The 21,600-nt window shown below is 42.6% G+C and overlaps 1 protein-coding gene across 1 annotated transcript in view; it reads right to left on the bottom strand.

Moving 5' to 3' along the window:
- Positions 1–21,600, bottom strand: part of DNAI1 (dynein axonemal intermediate chain 1) — a 135,999-nt gene that overhangs the window by 44,226 nt on the left and 70,173 nt on the right. The window contains exons 14-16 of the mRNA XM_068176628.1: positions 11,747–11,836; positions 6,486–6,573; positions 4,589–4,668 (exon numbers count right to left, since the gene is read on the bottom strand). Coding sequence (XP_068032729.1) covers positions 4,589–4,668; positions 6,486–6,573; positions 11,747–11,836 — 258 coding nt within the window. The remainder of the gene's footprint in view (positions 1–4,588; positions 4,669–6,485; positions 6,574–11,746; positions 11,837–21,600) is intronic.

The following is a 21,600-nucleotide window of genomic DNA, read 5'->3' as shown; positions in this document are numbered from 1 at the left end:
CTTTAGCCTGATGGCACCCACTGTGCTGTGGCAGTGCCTGCCAGCCCCACACCACATTAACCACAACCCTTATCATTATCTCTGAGGGCAAGACAGGGCTGCTTTCTTCCCAAGATGCATTTTGAAGAAACACCACAAACTTGAGAAAAAGCTCAGAAAAGAAGTATGACTTTAACAAATAAAAACAGTTTCTGAGCTAACTAGAACTGCTGGCAAAGTCTTTCCCTACTATTCAGTTCAAGAACCCTACAATTATTAGATATGTCAGTATGAAAACAGAACCACTGGAATATGTGACACCTAAGTCCTGACAGGAGAGCTTTCAAGAGGATGACTAGATTCAGAAAGAAGGAATTTGTGCAGCCTCTCTGATCTTCTAGAGCACTGCTCAAATTTGCTGGGAGTGTTTTTCTTCTACTTAAACGATGGTAGACGTGTTTGAATGGTAAACAGTATTTTTATGATGAGACAGAAATGCAAAAATACATTTATGGCAATACAGAAAACCAGTCAAAGATGACTCTTGACAAGGCTACAAAAACATGGGGGAGGAATACTGGGAGAAAAGGAGAACTCTGAGGACACAAAAGTTATGAATAATCTTCATCAACAGCACTTCAGTTTACACTAGACGTTAGTCTGACACAAAACTCTCCCACATACCTAGTGAATTGGTGGTTATTACTGTCCTTATTAGGTAGAGAGTTTCTTCAGTTCACTAACAGGAACACAGAGAATCTACGCAATACAGAAATCCAAGAGCAATTTTTTTCAGAGAAGGTTTGTATCTGGCAACAGAAAGACAGTACTGCCCAACACTGGCACTTTCAGGCAGCTCAGGACATCCAGATGCTCTTTAGAAACCAGACACAAACGTGTCCCATGTTGTGGTGGACAGTCTGTCACCAGCTACACCAGATGCTCTCCTGGTTTTAGCTCAGTGACTGCTTGTCCAGATCTGTAACAGAAATGCTGAGATTTGCAGAAAGGCTCACAAATAGAAACCAAGGCACATGAACACATAGGGAGGAACAACAGGAAATGGTACGAGAAAGAACCTGTGGTAATTGATTAAAAATTCCATCAGTCCAGGAACTAGAAAACCAGTCAGAACACAGACAGAAGCCCCAAAGATAAAGTGCTGAGAAGATGAGGAAGAGAACTCAAGCCATAAAGTATTCAGACACAGAAAACAACTTTGCCTAATACAGAGTAAGGCTAAACACTGAGGCAAATGATGTCTCTATTACTAAAGGGTCACTGGAAGTCAGAGCCTGTGCAGAAAACAGTTTGTCATCCTGTTTTAGGGAAAACTCAAGTGATGTGATAAGGATTCAACAACCACCATCCTTTGTCATCTGGAATAATAATAATAATAATAATAATAATAATAATAATAATAATAATAATAATAATCCTGTTCCGAACAGAAAGATACAAATGTTCCAGTATGTAGTATAAGAGAATGAGTATGAGTGGAATTAGTTTTGTTTAAAATTAGAATAACCTTTTCTTCTGGTCAGTCTTGCTCTAGGTTTTATTATATTCGTTACTTTCAAGAAAGCTGCCTAACACTAAAAAAAACAAAGCCTTTCTTACATGAGTGTATTCCAATTTCCTCACAATTTTTCTACTGAAAGCCTGTTTATTAGAAGTTATTCTGACCAGAGACTTAGAGTCACAATGTTTCATCAGAAATCTCAGAGACCATACTTTTTGATGTCAAGCTGAACAATTCCTAAACAGCCAGTAAGATATATGCAAAAAATAATTCAGAATTGCGTTACAGAATCATATTAATAGAGAAACAGTTTCTCCTCTACAAAAAACGGCAATAGATTAGTCTGTGTGTAATTTAGATAATGATTTCTTGGCTTCAGAAACATTATTAACGAAGCCATTTTCAGAACTTCACCATAATTGTTCTACAGCTAAAGAATTAACATATTATCACGCTATTTGTGGGCATGCCTGCTTTCTGGGGAAATAAAAAAAAAGTTTCTCTCGAATTCACTTTCCAATTTATTTAATAAACAATCTAAAATTTAGCCCATGGGGAGAGCAGCCCATGTTTGATCCCTGACTCAGACAGCACGTGAGGAGTCTGTCTGTCTCACTCCAGATGCAAGTGCAGCACAGAGATCTGAGCAGCTTACACCTGCTCAGTGCAGCCACAGGACCTGAGAGCTGCTCAGGCTACTGTGGGGCTGTCCCTGTTCCCAGTATCCAAGCGGAGCAAGGCAGCAGGAGGCAGCCCATGGGAAGCTCCAGTAAGGGTTCAGATGTGCAGTGTTTCAGTAAAGTATGTGATGAAGGTGTGTGGTATTCCTTGAGAAATGTCTGGAGCAGCAGCTGACCCCAAAACTTTTCGAACTGCTTATAGCAAGCTCTTGGGGGATGCTAAGGGTGGAACCACTCTTCCCCATGTTTTTTGTAGATATTGTGAAAGCCTGCTACACACAAGATTTCGTTATGTTGACCCTTACAGTCTGATTGAAGATAGGCTCTTCCTGCCCATGGGAACAACAGGGTTTTATAGGGCTGTGTTGCACAATGTGAGAACGGTCACTTTTCACTGAGGCTCACAAATTCAAGAATGTTGCTTACCAGTAACCCTGATAAAGAAAGGGGAGATGCTATGTATCAGTGTCTCTCCACATTTGTCCACATAAAAATGCTAAAATATCTGCATGGTTTCATGGCTGGGATTACTTCTTATGTTAAAACCCCATCCTAGTTCTAGTTTCATTGAAGATGATCTAAGGCAGAAACACCTACAGCTTTTTCAATGTCAAATTTTCTCCTGACCAGTGCTCCTCCATGAAGAGTTTCCTTTCCTGTATAACTCAGCCAGGACACAATACTAAATATTTCTCCTGATGGCCCCCATCTCACACTGATATCCACTGCCACACTCACCTACATGCATCACTCACCTAATCACAGAGGAATTTAAAACCTGTAGTTCCTTACTGCCCTTTGATCAGGACTAAACACAACACTACCCATCAATTTAGAGTTCAATACCCAGGGTACCAACTCTTGTAGGTGACCAGACAACTCAGAATATCTGCCCATGACTGTTTGGATGTTTTGTGTTCTGAAGGCACCAACAAAAAAACGATGCACCTACCCACTGCCCACTGCCAACAGCTCAGCTGCCCACTCCTCCCACCTCCCTTCTGTACCTATCTTGTCCAAAGCAAGTGAGCACTACTCAGAAATACTCCCTGGATACTGCCTGGCAGAGGGAGAGATTTCAATCAGCATCATTCCTCCACAAGGGATATTGATTTGTTAAGCACATCTTGCCTAAATGATTTATACTGATTTCAAGATATGATTTCCTTTGGGTCATTATTCTGTTTCAGGTTCATATTGCAGGTGGGATATGGGGGAAGGAGTTTAGATCATCCTCTAGGGATGGCTGGATGCATCTGCTCTGCATGTCAGCCTCCTGCTGATTGTCCACACCCCCATGATGAAGGGCTGTAGCTACAGATTTAACAAAGCCCCAGAGCCAGCTCAGAGGAATGCTGTGCAAATAACAGTTGTATTAGGAAGGCGCTACTGGCTTTATTTTCAAGGCCAAATACAGCAGAACTCAAACCTTTCTATTTTTAACTCAATTTCTCAAGAAAACATGATGCCTGTGTCCTTCTGTGTGCTCATCTCTCTTCACAAACAACATTTGCCCTCACTGGCAATTTCAGCCAAAGCTGGCTGCATGTGGGACGTGGTAACATTGAGGTCTTACACATTCTGTGAAAAGCAATAGCCAAAGAGGGCAAAACATCTGGGTAGTGCCCCAGGTGTGGGAAGGGCGAGCACAGTGTGGCTGCTGCACTCACCAGATGGCTGGAACTGGCTGGCTGGCTGCAGGAGGGCACTGGAGGGGAGGTAGCCAGCACTGTCTGCAGGAAACAAGGGTTACAGTGTGGAGGTGGGATCATTGAGCTAGGAACAGTGTGGGGTGATCAGGAGGAGGAAGGTTTGGGAATGTAGCAGTGGACTGGGGATAGGAGAGCAAGGAGAAAGTCGGACTGGGAAAGGATCTAGAAAGATCTTAGATGCCTTTTCCAACCTAAATGATTCTATGATTCTATGTGATTGTGGAAGGGCTGCAGGACGCTAATCCGTAGGAAATATGGCTTCATTAGCCTCACTGCTCACAGTTATTCTAAAAAGGAAGAGAGTCTAAAAAGGAAAGTCTAAAAGGAAAAGAGCTGATATTTTTCCTGCCATTTCCCCACAGTCATGGGGATAGAGGATCAATGCCTTTTAACTTCTGCTCTGATCCTACTTAGCACTTCACTTGCACAGCTGCAATCTGCAAAGCATTTTCTGGGATGCAGTTTGCATGAAAAAAGTTTCTGCAAAATAGGGTCTTAATTGGGTCTGTGCAGAAAGCTCCCTGTGACTCTCTGCAGTGCTGGTCTGGTCTCAGGCTCGCCACAGGCATCCCAGGGCAGGACCAGGCTCTGAAGCTGTACTTTGTTACCACCTGAGCAAACAGTTCAGATGATGAGCCTGAAAGACACACATAGGTCAGGGGATGTAAAACAAAGGATAAAGAAATCATTTTTACCTTATAGATCTTGCCCTCTTCAGTACCAACGAGAAACAAATAGTCTATCTTTTTGTGAAAATCAAATGATGTCCCGCTGCCTGTTAACAAAAAAAAGGTCTGTCGCATAGAGAATTGGTTCAGCTGGCCAAAACATGTTTCCTGCCGATGGTAAACACACACTGCCTGTCTTTTCAGAAGTGATTTAATAGCCAGAAGCTCCCAAAAGAAATCAAAGCCACCCCTTCCACTAAACTTTCCAAGCTGTGTGTGTCCCCAAGACCTGCAATTTGAACAGCCACCCCCAAAGACATGTAAAAGGGCACTGAAAGAACCAGAAGGGAACTGGAAACCACTTTAGCCTAGGATTCATTTTACTAAAAGCTTAAAATACCTGGTGCAAACATAAATATTGTAAGGATCTAGCCACCTCCTACTGGGGAAGAACAGATATTTTCTGTTTATTTAGTATCCACAAAAATGTAAGTGGTTTCCTATGCATAAAAGAGCCCAGTGAGAAAATATCCCATCATACCTGCCTGTGCTTTTTTTCCCCCTTAATTCAGAATCCATTTAGCAGGATCACTTCAGTAAAGCCAATAGCAAAGAATGTGATTTGGGAAGAAATTCTCTGCTAGGGACAGAAGGATCCTGTTAATGTCAAAAGCCCTGAATTGTGCAACATAGTGAACTATGTTTAAAACAGGTGTCAACCACAAACAGGATGTGACTCATTGAGTTTTTGTGGCTTCTGCTCCTGAGGCAGATGCATCACTATCCAAGAAAGCGAGTTCACGTGTTGGTGAAAGAAAATTTCAGCAGGGTTCTTGAGCAGAAGATGGGATGTCTGTTGAGTGCCAGAACTACTTGAGGCTGTCCCTACCAGCAGGGATACTCACAGCAACCATCAGATGAGAAACAGGAATGAGCAGACAAGGCTCAGAAGCACACAGTTACAGAAACTTCCTGCACAGACAGTCATCTCAAGCATTATGTCTTTAACAAAATGTAGTTCTCAAAGGAATTGTTAGGGTAATTTCAACTCTCTAAAACCATCTGCATTTTTAACATTCAAATAGATTGTTTAATATTCAAGACAAGTCTTTGAAAATCCATTTCCCAGTAACACTAACAAATAATTCCAAAGCCCTGAGAGTTCTGCAGTGTGCTGCTTTAGTCGGTTTCTTGCAACCTATTGTGGCACTGCAAAGCTTCCCACAGACTGTTCAGCAGTTACTAGCATAGAAACACAGCAATTCTTAAAAGCAGCAAGGCTCTCCTCCAAACAGAGGTCCCATGTTATCAGCCAAAAGCAGGTGCAGAAGGACGATAAGAGGATTCCTCAAGGACTTCCTTGTGTTCAGGACCTCCAGAGCTGACTCATCCCATCCTGTCTCAAATGCAGTATGATCAGGATGAGAGCATTCAGCCTAGAAGGACTGCACTGACTCCACTTTGTATGGAGGGAGCCTAACATAGTAGTTCAGAATAGATGCTGTGTTTTTACAGAGCCCAAACTCGATGAGACACATCCCAAAAGGAAAGGGCAGAGGTTGCTTTTCACCTTGATTTTGCCAGTCCAGATCAATGTCTTACAATAAGAACAAAACTGAGTTTTGACATAAACAGGTGTGTACTTTTTCCACACAGAGATAGCCCAGTAAAATGGACATTTCTTGAATTAATGTTCAATTCATCATTTTATGTAAGTAAAGGCAATATGTAACCAGTAAAACTTGACTCAGTGGCCATTGCTCCAGACAGACTTTGCCCAACTGCATGATGAAAGCAAGGAGGCATAACCCTCCTTTAGCTCCTTTCCATCTCAACACCCTGTTCCCAGTTTAATTTCCCAGAATGACTGATTAGAGGCTTTGTGTCAGTAATTAATCAGCATGGCAAGAACTTGGGCTCTTACCAAGCATTTGCAGCTGCAGCCCCTCTGGCCCCTGCATCGTTTTTTCATCTGCTGACAGCTTGATGACATCCATGTGAACCAGCTCATTCTGCAGGCAGAGGAGATTCCACATGAATAGCATGCTTTGCAGCAACAATACAGAGACATTCATTACTTTGAAACTGCAAATTTTATGGAGGAATTTTAAAAAGCTGCCCAGAAGTTGCTTAATGTTTCACATTTGGCAGGTTGCTAACATGGTGCTTTCCACAAAACCTTCAGGAAAGTGATGCTTTGGTGCACTTGAACTGAGAGTCACTGGTATTACCTTGACATGAGCACTTGACCTGGAAAATCTTGAGTTTCGGGGTCAGTGTTTTTTAGTGAAAGTTGGCACAGTCAGCTTAAATCATACTGTTTAGTTATATCACCCTGTGTGGTTTAAGATGGATAATTCATATTCTCAGGGAGCTAACTAAAGCCCTACATTAATGAATAATAACTTATCATCTTTCCAGTTCTTGCTTCTTAACATCTTTTTTTCCCCAGAGCAGCCTCAGTTCAAAATACTCTCAACTTCATGGGCTCTGAGATGCCAGCAACATCTAGCAAGCAGTTTGCTCTAAGGGAAAACTGCCCCATGTTTATGTTCTCAGCAGAGTTCTAAAGAACTGTCATGACACTGCTGTGCAAGGTGAACACAGGGTCAAAAGGTTGTGTCCTAAAGAGTTTACAGACGAGGTGGGAGACAAAAGACAGATGCAAATAGACACAATGTAGGTAAATATAAAGAAACTACCAGAGGGAAAGTTGCATTCTTAGACTAGCTTTGGGAGTTAGAATGCCACTGCAGAATGGAGTTGGCTGTGACTGTAAGAAAACCCTTGGGGCTACAGAGGTCTCTGCCAACCCCAACCATTCGGTGATTCTCTGAATATGTGATAAAAAGAACAAATAACTAATGATTAGTCAGCAATATGGGCTCCAGTGTGGACTGGATAGTATAATCTGCAAATATCCCACTGAAGCTCTGTGGGAACAAAACATAACTACTTAGCTCAGTGAATTAAGCTGTAGTTGAAGCTTCTTTTAGTCCAGAGCAGGACTCAGGTGGAAAAAGAGATTCTGCCTGGCAAAGTCAACCCCAAGCATTTCCATGTCAGGGAATGTGGGAGAAGATCTTGTGGGCACCTGTTCATTTACTGCAGTTGAGAGAGGAGAATGTTCTATAAGGCATTTTTATCATACTCTGGGGTTACAAAGTTACAGAAGATTCAACAAAGGTCAAAACCCCATAAAGTAATGTTCTTCCTTCTCACTAATTCTCACAGCTGCACACCCATATGCGCTGGCCTATTGATGGCAGTAAATTGTTCTCTGAGAGAGGAGCAAGAAGCAGGACGAGTTCCACCTTAGCAGCTCTTACAGCACATTGGTTACAAGTAGGATTCAGTGGGTAAAGGCAGGAGAGATGCTAAGAAAGAGGCCACACATGCTAGTGTACATGTGCATGAACTGTAACTGTAAAGAGCAGTACCCAGAAGAATCAGGAGCAGAGCATGTTCCACTGCACGTCCAAATACGAGTGCTGGTGGGTTGTTGGGAGTGCAGACAGGACAAGCAAAGCAGGCACTTGTCCCTGCCCAGGCTCCCAGGTCTGCCTGCTCTCCAGAAAGCATGTGCCCTGTCCTAGACATGAATCCAGTCTAAAGAGCAGCTTTGGAGCTGCCTGCAGTGGGTCATGTTGATACACCCAGTGTGACGTGATCTTTGCAGGCCCATAGATGTGCTGGTACACTATCTCTGAGTTCTGGTAGAAAGGCAAACCTCAAGAGACCTTCTTTCTAAGCACACACATTTCTGCAGCCTTCCTCTGAAGATTTTTGCCAGTACCTTCACCTGGCAGAGGCCTCTGTGGACATTTTCTGCAGCCCCTGTCCTTCACAAAGGACTCTGCTTGTGCAGACTCCCCTGCTGTGCTGGTTTTATCTTGAACCCAGCTTCACAGCATAAAAAGTGCTTCTGTTCCTGGGGCTCTTTGTCACCAGTGCCATTCACATATACCTCTGGGTAAACAGCCTGCTGACAATTTGGCTTTCCAGGAATACCAAGCAATAATATGTTGCTTCTGCTTAATAATTGCAGAGCATTTTGTAAGCATTAGTAAATCAGGTCTTACAGCTGCTGTTTTCCCCTTAGCTTTTATTAGCCTTAAGTGACAAAGCAGGCCCAGAGCTGTTCAGTAATTTAGCTGTAGGTCACACAGGAGGGGGTGAACTACGACTACTAATCAAATATGGGATTGCTGAGCATCAGCCTGAGAAGCAGTGCCATGCTGCATCCCAAACAATTCTTTGAAATGGCTGAGACATTTCTCCTTTTTGAATGTGTACACCCAAAGAGGGTGCATAGAATCATCCAACAGCAGAAGTCCTGCATCCTTCCTTGATGTTTTACATCTTTATGAGGACCCACAGTCAAGTCAAAACAGTCTAAGTACACAGAACTCATGTGCTTTTTCATTAAATTTGTCCAAAGTGATTGTGCCCATTTCTAACAGAGACAACCACTATGGTCAAGGCAGATCAACTGCCCCTGGCTAACATTTGACAACTCTTCTATCCAAATCTTGAGTGTGGTTTACCAAATATTCAGCTGGAATAAAGACTCAAATTATTCACTTTGTGCTCTCAGCTTTGAAAGTGTCAAACAGCTAATAGTGTTTGAAGAAGCTTTATTTCTGGATAGCCCTCTCAGAAAGATTAACGAAGCACTCTTTCATTTATTCCCTGTTTGCACCATGGTTTTGTAGACTAGAAATCCACTGGAATGTCTTCAGTTTTACTCTAAATGCAACCCAAAAAAAGCTCTTGTGAAACTGGAATTCAAGCAGATTGTCAATTTCTCCTTGCTGGATAAAACCCCCACAAATTATAACAAAACATTATTTTCATCCTGTTTCTTGTTTTTTTCTGTTGAATATCTGTCCTCCCCAAAAATGTTCGAAGCAGACAGCACCTAAAACATTGCTGTTTTCCACCCCTGCCTACTAAGTAAATACCACTTCTGGCAATTTCTGAGGTAATTTCATCTAAAAAAACCCCCAAAACAAACAAACAAACATAAAACACCCTTAAAATAGTCTTTTCACATGGCCAAGTTCATTACAGTAATGCAAGGAACAAGTAGAAATGACAATGGGCTAAGTGGATGCAGATCTTAGAAGTCATACCAAGGATACTTAGAAAAAAATATCTGTGTGCTCAAGGGACAGCAAAAACAGACTATGATGAGGAAAAGTTAAGCACTGGTGCAAAAGACCCTCTGCTGGGTGAGCTGCTATCAGAGCCCATCTGCAAACACCTAGGTTGTCCCACTTATGGCATTTCTCTCAAGTAAGAGACTTCAGCCAGTGTTTCCTGCCTCCTAAGGGGACCATGCTGAGCACACTCAGTTACTGGGGCTCAGTTGGTAATTGTCAAATTACTTGCCAAATCACCTCAGCTGGATGTTTCTGGATGCAGGCATGTACTGCCCACTTCAGCCCAAATCTTTTGGGTATTCCTACTGAGGGGATGCCATCTGTTAGAGGTGTGGCAGTTATCTTCTGTTCATTGGGCAGTTTTCTTTATCTCTTCCACAAACCAATCCTTCCCTCGGGGAGACATCTGCTGTTAATGGCCTATTGAATGTCACTGCATGACTGATAAGTTACAGCATCCCATTGTGAGATGTTCACCCCAGAGGGAGGAGCCAAGCATTCCTCACTGGATATAATCTGAGTTTTTGGGACACCAGCCTTTCCACAGGATTCCCAGAGGAACAGCTGCCTTTTCCACTGGATCTTCAGAGGAAAACTACACTCTTCTACAGGATCACTGCTCCAACAGAACCACACCTGACACTCCAGGAGGACTGCAGCCATTCCAATTTGGACTGCTACCAACACCCTGCCCAACAGGGAGTCAGGTTGTGTTCTGACTCTGTCAGTGGTTTTTCTTTTGTATTATTGTATGTATTTTGTTTTTTTGGGTTTTTTTTTCCTTTTCCTAATAAATTGTATTTCTGACTTGGAGTCTCTCACTGGTTTTGCTTTCAAACAAAAACAGGGGAAAACACAGGAGCTGAGTGCTGAGACACTCTTAATCTGTCCCTCTCTAGGGAGCTCTTTTGGGAGAAGAACTTGGGATGCATTTGCAGAAGGGATTTTTGATTCTGAAGCTGCATGTATGAACCTGGAAAAGTCAATAAAAATAACTTCTAAATCTGTGCCATCTGCCTGTGCTTACACTGTTCATTAGGAGATGCTCCTGTTCCTGAACTGGACATGAGGCTAAGATTTACATATAATGCTAGAAATTAATCCCTGCCATGGCAGCAAGACCTAAAAATTTCAGAACAGGCGAGCCTTGGAATAACAGAATGAAAAATGAGCATCCTAGGATGTAAAGAAATTTCTTCTTTTGTTGAGGAAAAATGGAACAGCTGCTTCAAACTCATATTTAGGGCAATGCTACTATTTTTTAGCAAGAGATTTGAAATCTTTAAATGTAAAATGAAATAGCCAACAGAAAAACCCACACATTGAGATTCAGAGTCATGAATCTAAGGGTCATTTTGGGACATTAATTCTAGGTTTCTATCAACGTATTTCAACAAACTCCAAAAGGAAAAGCGAACAAAGGCAGGGCATGCAAACCAGTTTAAAAAAGTTGTGTTGGATGTGTATTGGAGTAGGCAATATCATGGCAAGGGGCAGCCCTCTGTCTGTCTGATAGAATGCTGCCATCCCACTGCAAATGCAAACTTTGTACTACTCACTTTGATCCACATGGGGAGAAATTTAAAATGATCCTCTCCCAATTCAAATTGCAATCTGTAGGGGAGCATTTTGGGGATGAGAATCTGGAAGCTGTGAAATAAAGCAGATTATTCTGTTCTATGTCTAGTTGACCCTTCTGGGACAAAGAAAGTGTGAGAACAAGGACCAGGCTTGAATTCCTGCTGCAGCCAAGTAGGAAAATGATCTCTCATTTTCAGGCCCATGGGGTGCTACAGGTGCAGGCAGGATGAAGATTAGGTCCTGACAATGAGTAGGCTGACCCTGCTTCATTTCAGAGTTCAATGTGGAGCCCCAGATCCAGCTGTGACTGCACCAGCTGCTATTGCTAACATTTCTTTTCAAGCTCATTGGAAATAAAAATAATACTAATGAATCACTGAACTTTTGAGGCAATTGGTTATAATTTGACTGGAAAAAGTAATTGCCACCTGCTGTTTACCTTAACTAAAGTCCACGAAACAATCCGCCCATCTGAGGAGACCGAAAAGAAGTTGGAATTGTTGTCCATGTCATCCTTCTGCCACTTGACCTTAAAACAAGAAGAAACAAGAAGACAGTCCTAGTCAGCACAAGGCATTTAGCATTAGCAGGACAGAGTCCCATGGCCTCAGCAAGGTCTTCTGAATTCCTTCCTAAAGAGAAGCTGTTTTGCACCCCGGAGGTTTGCTGTTGTGAACATTTATCTCCACCAGCAATTTTAGAACTGTCCTGAGCACTCTAGTCAGTCACTTTCCTGCAGGATGCTCCAGCAAGGGAGTAAAGCCCCTCACCTGGAAACGCTGCACCCACCTGTGGCCACTGGGGCACTGCCATCAAGGACAGGCCTTATGAGGTGTCTGAGCTATGCACCAGACCTCTACACTGTGGCACAGCACCATCCCAGAGAGCCCTAAGACATCTCCAAACACCACCAGTGGCACCACACAAAGGTCCCCAAGCATTAGCCTTGCCTTTCACATTTGACTAATTACATTACTCCAAGTGCAGTGCCACATGGCTACCCTCCAGTCCGACAACCTCAAATTAGCTTTCTGCCCCTATGTGGGGTGCAGGCAAGACCTTGCAAGCAACATGTGACAAGGGTCCTTGGGGCACTTCTATTTCAGGGAAATGAAAACTTCTCCATTAAAATTGAAATCCTCCCTACACCTTCAGAGCATCTGTCTGCCTGGTAAGGAGATTTGCCTTTCGACTGTGACAGCTCAGCAGGAGAGATTAGAACTCAGATAAATGGCTTACAGTTTAGAAGAGACATTTCAGTTAGACCAAAAGCATTAAGAACACTCGATTTTCAGATCTGGGAATTCAATCAGACTGAAGGGAAAAGAATGACTTGTCACTGGGTCTGTCAGCACACACTCCTGTTGGCATCTGTCAGATCAGGATGGGGACAAGCACTTTAGAAGGTTCTCAGAAGCTTTTCAAAGGTATATCTGGTCCTGTCCAAGCAGTGGAGCAGATAAAGTTCCCTAAACATCATCTCAAAACATGATAAATGAGTTTGATCATCCCAGAACTTACCAAATACTCTATCCATGACCACTTATGTAACTTATACCTAGTCCAGAAAACAATCAGCCTTCTCAATACTTTAATTACACAGATTGGGTATTCCTGTGACAGGTCCTCGAGAAAAACTGTTAATTCTCTTTTGTAAAATTGTTTATACTGTGAAGTTCTGTGGAGCATGAAAATTAAGCAAGAGACTCGGCAAGAGACTTGGCAAGAGCAATTAAGTAAGAGAGTAGTTAACCCTCCACTGAACATTTTCTTCCTTTTCTGAGGAAAGAAAAATAGAATGTAAGAGGAATCCATCTGAGAATACCTCAAAATGCCAGTTTCATGCCTATAAGACACAACTGTAGAGCTTTGAGTGGCATATACCTTTGAATATCCCTGCACAGGTGAAATGGTAAGTTTCTATGTGGAACTACTTCTTTTATCTGGCATTAAAGGAATAGCATAATTCAATATGACCCAGAATAAAATGATTAATGATTAAAAAGCAGGTTCAACAGGACAATGATTGCCAAGGCTGACCCATTGTGGACGAGATGTGCTGGGTATATTTATTCCAAGAACATCTCCCTGTGATCATGAGCTACTGCTGACAGTGATAGTCACTAGCAGCTGCTTCAGATGAAGGAGGTGGTGTAGTGAGAAGTTTTAATTCAAGGTGAGAAATGCAGAGCTCAGGGACACTGGTTACAAAAAGCATGTCCAATCTGCCTCATGCTGGGCAAGAAAAAAGGTCATATTTTGAATCAAAAGTTTTTTTAAATGTCACTCTAAAATGGTCTGACAGTAAGATGTTTTTATGTGTATGTCCAACACAGTTCTCTAACTCATGTTCTTTCTCTCCAGCTTAGTGTCCCAAATATTTGGTAAAAACTTTGCAGACCATCAGACCACTGGCAAATACATGGATGAAGGTTCAGCAGCTTTAGTCCATCCCCATCCTTCTGTGCAGACACAACTTCTGGGTCCTGATGTCTACACTAACACGGAGTGTTGCAAGAACCTCATCTGGAGGTGACCAAACAGCATAAGAGCTATCATGAGCTCATGGGGAGGTTTTCCCAAGCTAATTCCTTTCAGCATTCCCAAAGCAAAGAGTTTTTACCCCAGGGTTTGCCTACTCCAAATAAGCTCTCTCTGATGGAGATCTATTCAAGTTTTCTCCTGTTAGTTAGGTGTCGCAGCTCTTAATGCATTACATGGATAGGTGGGGTCGCCAGCCCCAAAGTCAAGTAGGCTGAATTGCTTGGGGTACTCTTGCTTCTCTATTCAAAGCAGACAACAGTACTTGAGTTAGGTACTTTTTGTAGACAGCTTGAAAAACAGCCTCTCAGGGACACCAGGCTCTGCCCTCAGATGACTATTAGCTGCTCTCAGTGATGGTAGCTTGAATTTCAGAAAACAGAAATTGGCACTTAATACTTTCAATTTTCCTTCAACACCTCTGACACCTTAATCGTGTTTGTGATCTTTTTTCCTCCTGATCTCTGAATCCCATAAATGCTTATTAGAGTAATTAGCCCTCATGATACTGCAATCAAACAGGGCATCTGCTCAGAACTGGCCTTTACTCTGCTCCCAGAGGCTTGTCAACATGGCACAACCTCCCATCATTAGCAGTATCTGTGAGAGGTGGAGTATTTGAGGACAGAACCAAGCAACTGTCTGCACAGTGGCATGAAGTTAATTTTCCCCCTGAAGTATGTGATAATCAGCCAAGGATTTTGGCTATGTGAAACTATTTAGAGCAAAAGTTAAACTATGATACAATCAGACTAAAGAAGCACACGAGAAAGAAAAGCGTGTGTGAACAGCAGAGAGGAGACAAGCAAGCAAAAAGCAAGTATTTTCTGTCCCTGATCATGATGAGAACTGTAACAAAAAGCAAGCAATTTTTTCAGTGATCTTTAACTTGACTATTATTGCAGTGCAAAATTAGTGTGTGAAACTCATTGCTTTAAGAACAGCCTACCAGTTTTGATTTCTTAAAGCTCATTTATTTATAAAGAATTTGAGACAATTCAAAACTTTATTTAATACACAGAAATATAAATATTAAGATCTTATGCTCATTACTATGTACAGTAGGTTAACAGGGTGATAATCCATTCATTTCTAGCAAGAGAATACTATCATTTTTATCTGTGGCAGCTGGTAATGGCTCCTGTCCAGCAGGAGATTAGACCATTTATCCAATCTGATTTGAAAATGCCCATGTTTCTGATGTCATTCTTATGAAATAAATAATGCTTGATCCGTTTTCATGGGATACAGGCTGTAAGTCACTTGCACTGACACAATAAAATTGGTCAAAATTACCCTGGCCCAGAGTCTGGAGTGTGGTGCAGGCACCAGCTACTGCAAACACAGATATACCAAACTCAGGTATGGGGTCCCACATGCAACACATGCACATTAACTGATGAGCAATTCCTTCCCTTTCTTTCCCTATAATTATCCTTCAAGGAGGCCTTTGTCAGCAGTGCAGTACCATGGCCCTGCTGATACCTGTCCTAAGTGAAACAAGGCAGATTTGTTGTCATTCAGGGCCTGCAAAAAATTAATAAAATCTGGCCCAGCTAGAGAAGAGGAAAGACAAGGGCATTATCAATCCCCACCGCCCCCTGGTTCACCCTTACACAAGCTGGCCAAGTAAGACACTCAGATGACTTTGGCATACAAACATCTCCTTGGGCTGCTGAAGAAAGTTCATGCTATTTTGACCTGGGCACAAATTCATTCCAGTGCCAACCTGGCTGTCAGTAGATTCCTAGGCAAAGCCATCATGGCAATGCAGGGTTTGAAGGGACCCAGAATGCATATCTATTCTCTTCTGAGGCGAAATCAGACACTCCCCTACCACTGGTGACAATTCACACAGGTTGCTCTCACAAGTCTCCAACAACAGGAACTCAAAAACCTCCCTGTAGATACATCTGTGCTTAATTGCCCTTGCACAGAAGATTTCCTTTACCAAGGGTCAAGCCAATTACTTCTTACCAGCTCCTCAGTGGATACAAAGAATAACTCCACTTTCTGTAACAGTCTTCAAAAGGGCAAGAAAAGTTTGTGCCACTGTTCCTTTCTCTTTTTCCCTCTCTCCAGCTCAAATCAACTGCCTCAGCTGTTGCTTCCACGTCCTGTCTTCAGGACCCAAGCTTTCACCACTCTTGTTCTTCCTCTTCAGCCTGGTTCTGCAGCTGCAAACACATGGCACAGGACTACCCTGCGTTACAACCTCCTCTCTCTTACATTCTTGCTAATTAACTAGAATGACACATATCTTTGTGCAACAGTATTCCATTGCTGATCACTAGTGGTGATCAGCAACGCTGATTCTATGCTTCCCCTTGGGCACCCTGCTGCCTAACCAGCCATCTCCTATTTCGTATCTGTGCATTTAATTTCCCCTCTCTAAACGCAGTATTTGCTCTTGTCTTTATTGAATTTCATCACATTGATTTTGGGCCTTTCTTCCAATTTATCAAGATAATTTTGAACATAATCATGTCCTGCAAAGTGCCTTGTCCTCCCAGGGGGGCTTCCCTATTCTGTAATTTGAGTTGTTAATGAAAGTATTGATCAAAAAAAAGACCAGAAGTGACAGCTGGAGAGACTCACTTGTAGCACTTTCAGAGTCTGACAGTCAGCTCTGTATAACTGCTCTTTGAGCACACTGCCTCAACCACCTGAGCAGCCTCTTTATGGCGATTTTACCTAATTCATATTTCTCTGCTCTGGTTATATGTATGTCACTGTGTAAGCCTGGATCAAAAGCTTTAGTCAGGTCGAGATGGATTGAGATGATAACCTTGATTGCCTCTCCCTTATTCATGAGGCTCGTCTCTCTGGAATAAAAGGAAAAGAAATTGTACTGGCTTGATAATCTATTCTGGACAAATCCATGTCAGCTTCTCTGAATCACCTTATTAGGTAGACATTTAACAGTAGTGTTGCCATTTATTCAAGTGCTTTTCCAGTATTTGAAATTGGTCTGACTGGTCAGTAATTCCCTGGGTCCAATCCTATCATTTTCCTCTAGACATTTTTCCACTCCTTCCAGCCCTTTGAGAGCTTTCCTCCTTTCCCTGGCCATGCTGGTGCTACAGGCCAGTTTGCAACCTGATGCACTGCTGTGCTATTACCCACACTTTTTGTCCACCTATGGCTGGCTTTGGATGCTTCTAGCTGGGTGAATTGTCCAGACGTTGTTTTCTGGGCTCTGGTAATCTGTCTGTACCACTTCCCCTCCTGAATTTAAGGACAGACCCTTTGAAGAAAGAACCTGTAGATACCTTTTAGCCAGACATTGGCTCTACAGCATCACTAAAAGGTGTGTGGGGACTGATGACAGTAGACTATCATATTTCAATTTGCCCATGTCACAGGTACACAAATGAGTGTGAGTCCCTAGGTGACAGTGGAGTGGTGCTCCCCCTCATCCATGCAGCAAAGCACATCCCAACCCTGCCTCTGAGTCAAGGTCTTCACTCAGCTCACATGCTGTAAAATGGGTTTGCACATAAACCCCAGCCTCTGCCTAAAACGCAGGACAGATGTAGCCCAAAAACTCTCTGAAATGCATATAATGGCATTAAATTGGTCTGGTTATTTCTTTAAGTGCTCCAGGGTATGATTAATCTGATCTTGCTGATGAGCAAAAACTTTTCTAAATATTCTTTAATATGCTCTTTCCTTATTCTGACATGTGCTTTTATGCTCTTGTTACATTAAGCAGACAGTCTCAGACACTCACTGTAAGATTAAACAATACAGCATCAAATATTTCGTCCCTATTCATACCACTCAGTAGTAGCTGAAAGCTTGGTTTAGTAATAACTCTATATCTTCATTCCTTTAACTACTTACATGCTTCCCAAATATTTTCCCTTTCCCTTTAATGACCCAGGATAACCACAGCTCACTTAACACATTCACTTCTTTTTATTAATTTATGTTTGTGCTTTTCCTTAATACTCAGCTTTAGACATGTCTTTGTTTCTGTGCCTCAAGTGTTTCTTTGTAAGTCACTGTTGAGCTGTAGATGCAGCTGTACAGGCCCCTCTCAGAGGCTCTGCCTTTCTGCCCAGCCCAGCAGCTCAGGGATTTCACTCATCTGCCTTCTTAGCTGAAGAGAGACACAGACTTGCAGAAGTCCACAGAAGCATAAGTGCTTCCCAGCCCTGCTGTGCACTTTCAGCCATCCTCTTTTGCCCATACCTCAGTCACACAATGTAAGCAGTGGGATTAGGACCCTTCTCCTTATATTCACACAGGCTAAAGACTTTTACTCCAGGCTTCCCACTGGCAAACCTCTGCTCCTTGAGCAAGGGAATCAGCCTCAGTTCTCTCTTGCAGTGCCTACCCGGCAGCCAAGCACACACACAAACTTGCCGTCCAAACCACATTTCCTGTGTTAGAATGCACAAGCCTGGCCAAAGCAAAGTGCCAGAAGAGCTCATGGGCTCTCTCGAGGTGGACAAGTTGAATATGTGCTGGGATTTAGCAAGAGCACAAACTCTCATGGATGCAGTTTGGCCGCATCTATTGCACAATGGCCGAGCTCACCAGCTGGCAGATGAAAACCGTATGGATTCTTTCAGACAGTAAGACAGACCGAACTCCAGCTGGCAATTCCCACCTAAACCTGGCCATGCTAGTCCAGCTGTGTGCCCCTTTGATCTGTGTAGTGGACACTTTCTCCATTTTGCAGCTAGTCTGCCTTTTAGTCTGCCTCAGCATCATGCTGAGGGCTCATGCTGAAGTGTGGATCTACAATAAGTTGCTCCACACGTCACATCTTCCGAAGCCAGTTTGATTTGCCATGTGCTCTAGTGCAAATATCTTCCTGGACTACCTTATAGCAATTTCTGATTTGAGCTAAGAAGCTTCACACTGTCACCCACTCAAAGAGAAGAAATCTTTCGCTTTCTTTTCCTGTCAATGACAAATCACAATTTTTTTGTTTATTCTTCTCTCTAGGTCACTTATCTGTGCTGTTTGCCAAGGGATCTGCTGGTGTGAAAGTCTGCTTCTACACTCAGCTTATCCAGAGTCCACTGACTTTTTTGTTTTGCTAGAGCAAATAGTTTGTCCCTCCTTGCTGCTGAGAAAAAGCAGTGCATCTACAACAAAGCTCCCAAATGTCCTCCATCAAGGACATTGCTAGCTATTCTGCGTTTCTTGCTTATCATGTCTGACACAATAAGTGGACCTTAAGACTTCCCAGAGGATCCTCTGCCAGCAACCACAAGTGAAGCCAAGGCCAGGCACCCTGAGGAGTGTAAGCAAAATGCAAGGCTGCTCTTCTGCAATCAGTCACAAGAGACACACCAAAATGAATCACTTGGCCATCTAGAAAGTAGAGTATTTAACTCACAAGCAAAGTAACTCCAGCATCAGTTTTTATACATCAAGAGACAGGAAGAGCAAGGCTTAGAGGTGAGGAACAGTGCAGTGTCTGGAGCCCTTCCTCAGTGCCAACTTGGCCAGCAGTACAAGTTATCCTCTGTAGAGGTGGGAGGAAGGAAGACAGAAAACTTAATTCCATACCTTGGTTATTTGAGATAAAAGCAAAAACTGAGCTTAGTCCAGATGACTCATTTTGACTCAAGGCAGTAATGAAGATTTTAAAGGGCTGTGATAACTGAGTGCAGCCTGGTCAAAGGTCAAAGCAGCCCAGTCAGACTCTTTGGCTAAGTCTATATTTGGTGAAGAAAGAGCTTCTGGGTCCTGCTTGCACTTGGAACATATAATACGACCATGGAGAAGATTTAGCTGTGCTCTGGTTATCTGTAGGGGTGGACTTCCTGCCAAAGGTAAACATGGGCAGGCAGGCAGGAACCTTAGTATGCCCAGCTGATCTTTCAGTGAGGGGCAGCAGAACCATGGAATCACCAACACGACCATGCTGGAGCCAGCATGGCAGGGTACAGCATAAAGGGCTCCTGTCCTGTGATACACCGTGAGCAAAAGAGATTGCTGGTCTCTATCTGCACTTTTTGCCAGTCCTGTCTATTTCCTGGGAAACAGGCAGCATTTCTACTGTGGAATGTCTAGTAAGAATGAAAGATCTCAATTTTTTTTTTTTTAAAGGCGTGCTTTGGTCAACATTGTCATAGAGGGTAGTACTGCTTGATTTTTTTTTTTCCCCTCAGAAACCCTGCTGTGAAAGCACAGTCCCTGTCCACATCTGCACCCCTGGGCTCTAGAAAAATACTGGTATAAACACAGTGAATCAAGCCACAACAAAAGAGGAGAAGCCATCCCAGAGATGAAGAACCAGGTCTGCCATATGGTAAGAGCTGGGCTGTCACTGTCACACTCAGGAGTCTTTGCACATCCAGGAACTTCACGGTAAAAAGAGTCCATGAGTTGGGGTCACCTCTCTGCCACTGCCCGAGATACTTCCATGGGGAGGATACTGGAGACTCTTTTGAGGCAAAAATGACTTTTTAGGCCAGGGGGCTGATGCCTGCATGAGAACAAAATCAGATAACCCAGAAAGGCTCATCTGAGCTTCTCTCTCCTAGAATCCATTTATTGTTTAAAGGAAGGCAAGTCCCACATCAAACTACAAGTAAAACAGAAGCATTAAGGCTGCCTTCCTTTCAGTGACATATAAAAAAATAAACTGTAACTAGACATTTAACAAAACTAACTTTAAGGAGCACAGGCAGATATATCTGACTCTCTAAGGCCTGATGAAATTCCATCTAGGGTACTTAAGGGAGCAGCTGAAGCAATCTCTGAATTTCATAGCAATTAGCTATGAAAACTAGAAGAGAGGAGAGGTCCTTGGGGACAGGAACAGGGGAAAATGCCCCCAGGAAACACAAAACAAACCTGTCTTGAAGGATAGGTTAAAGGACAGTGGATGAGTCAGCCTAATGCTGAATTTTGAAAGCTGGAACAAAGTATTAAGTCATCTGTACATATGTACAGGATAAGAAAATGAGAATCAGTGAATATGGTCTCCTCAAAAAAAAACCTTGTCAAAGAGAATTTATTTCCTTCCTTATCACGGTAACAAGTCTAAAAGAAAGAGTAGATTTCTTATCTTTAATTTTGTTAGGCTTCTGGCATACTCCCTGTGATGTCTTCAGAAGAAAGGTAAGAAATTACTGTGAAGTGGCTGAGTGCTTGAAAATGAATTCCCAAGAGTTTGGACAGCAATGTCTTGACCAGATGGGAGAACATTTCTAGATGGTTCCCACGAGGGATTATCCTTGTTTCTTTTAACTTTTTTAGCTTTATTCTTTTAACTTTGTCTAGCCTCTGTTCTAGGTAGCCTCTTCAAGGCATCAGGCTCAGTTCTATATAATATTTTCATTAGTAAGTTGCATACTGAATTGCAAAATACACAGAACATTTGCAGATGATGCAGTTGAAAGAATTTGAATTCCATTAGGATAAAGAATCTACGTTATCTTGGAAAGCTGGAGATGTAATCTGAAAATAATAAGGTGACGTGATAAAGGGCAGAGGGACACAGACAAGAAGAAGTAAGCATTAAATGCGTAGAAATTAGGGAATTTCTGGATAAGCGACTGTAGTGCAGAAAAGCATCAGTGGCTGGTGAGGGAATCAGCAAGGTGATACTGCTGGAGTGGCACAGATATATTTTCACATGTAAGACACAGAAGGCAATGACTCCAGTCTGTCAGTACTGGTGAAGACACCTAGACTGCCTGTGGCAAGCACATTTCTTTCTCAAGATTTTTCATAGAACTATGCAGAGAGAAAGAAAGAGAAAATAATTTCTATTTCTGCTCC

Source organism: Anomalospiza imberbis, chromosome Z (genome assembly GCF_031753505.1).
Source record: "Anomalospiza imberbis isolate Cuckoo-Finch-1a 21T00152 chromosome Z, ASM3175350v1, whole genome shotgun sequence".
NCBI lineage: Eukaryota > Metazoa > Chordata > Aves > Passeriformes > Viduidae > Anomalospiza > Anomalospiza imberbis.
The sequence above is the reverse complement of the archived record's forward strand: the minus strand, read 5'-3'. Positions and strand labels throughout refer to the sequence as shown.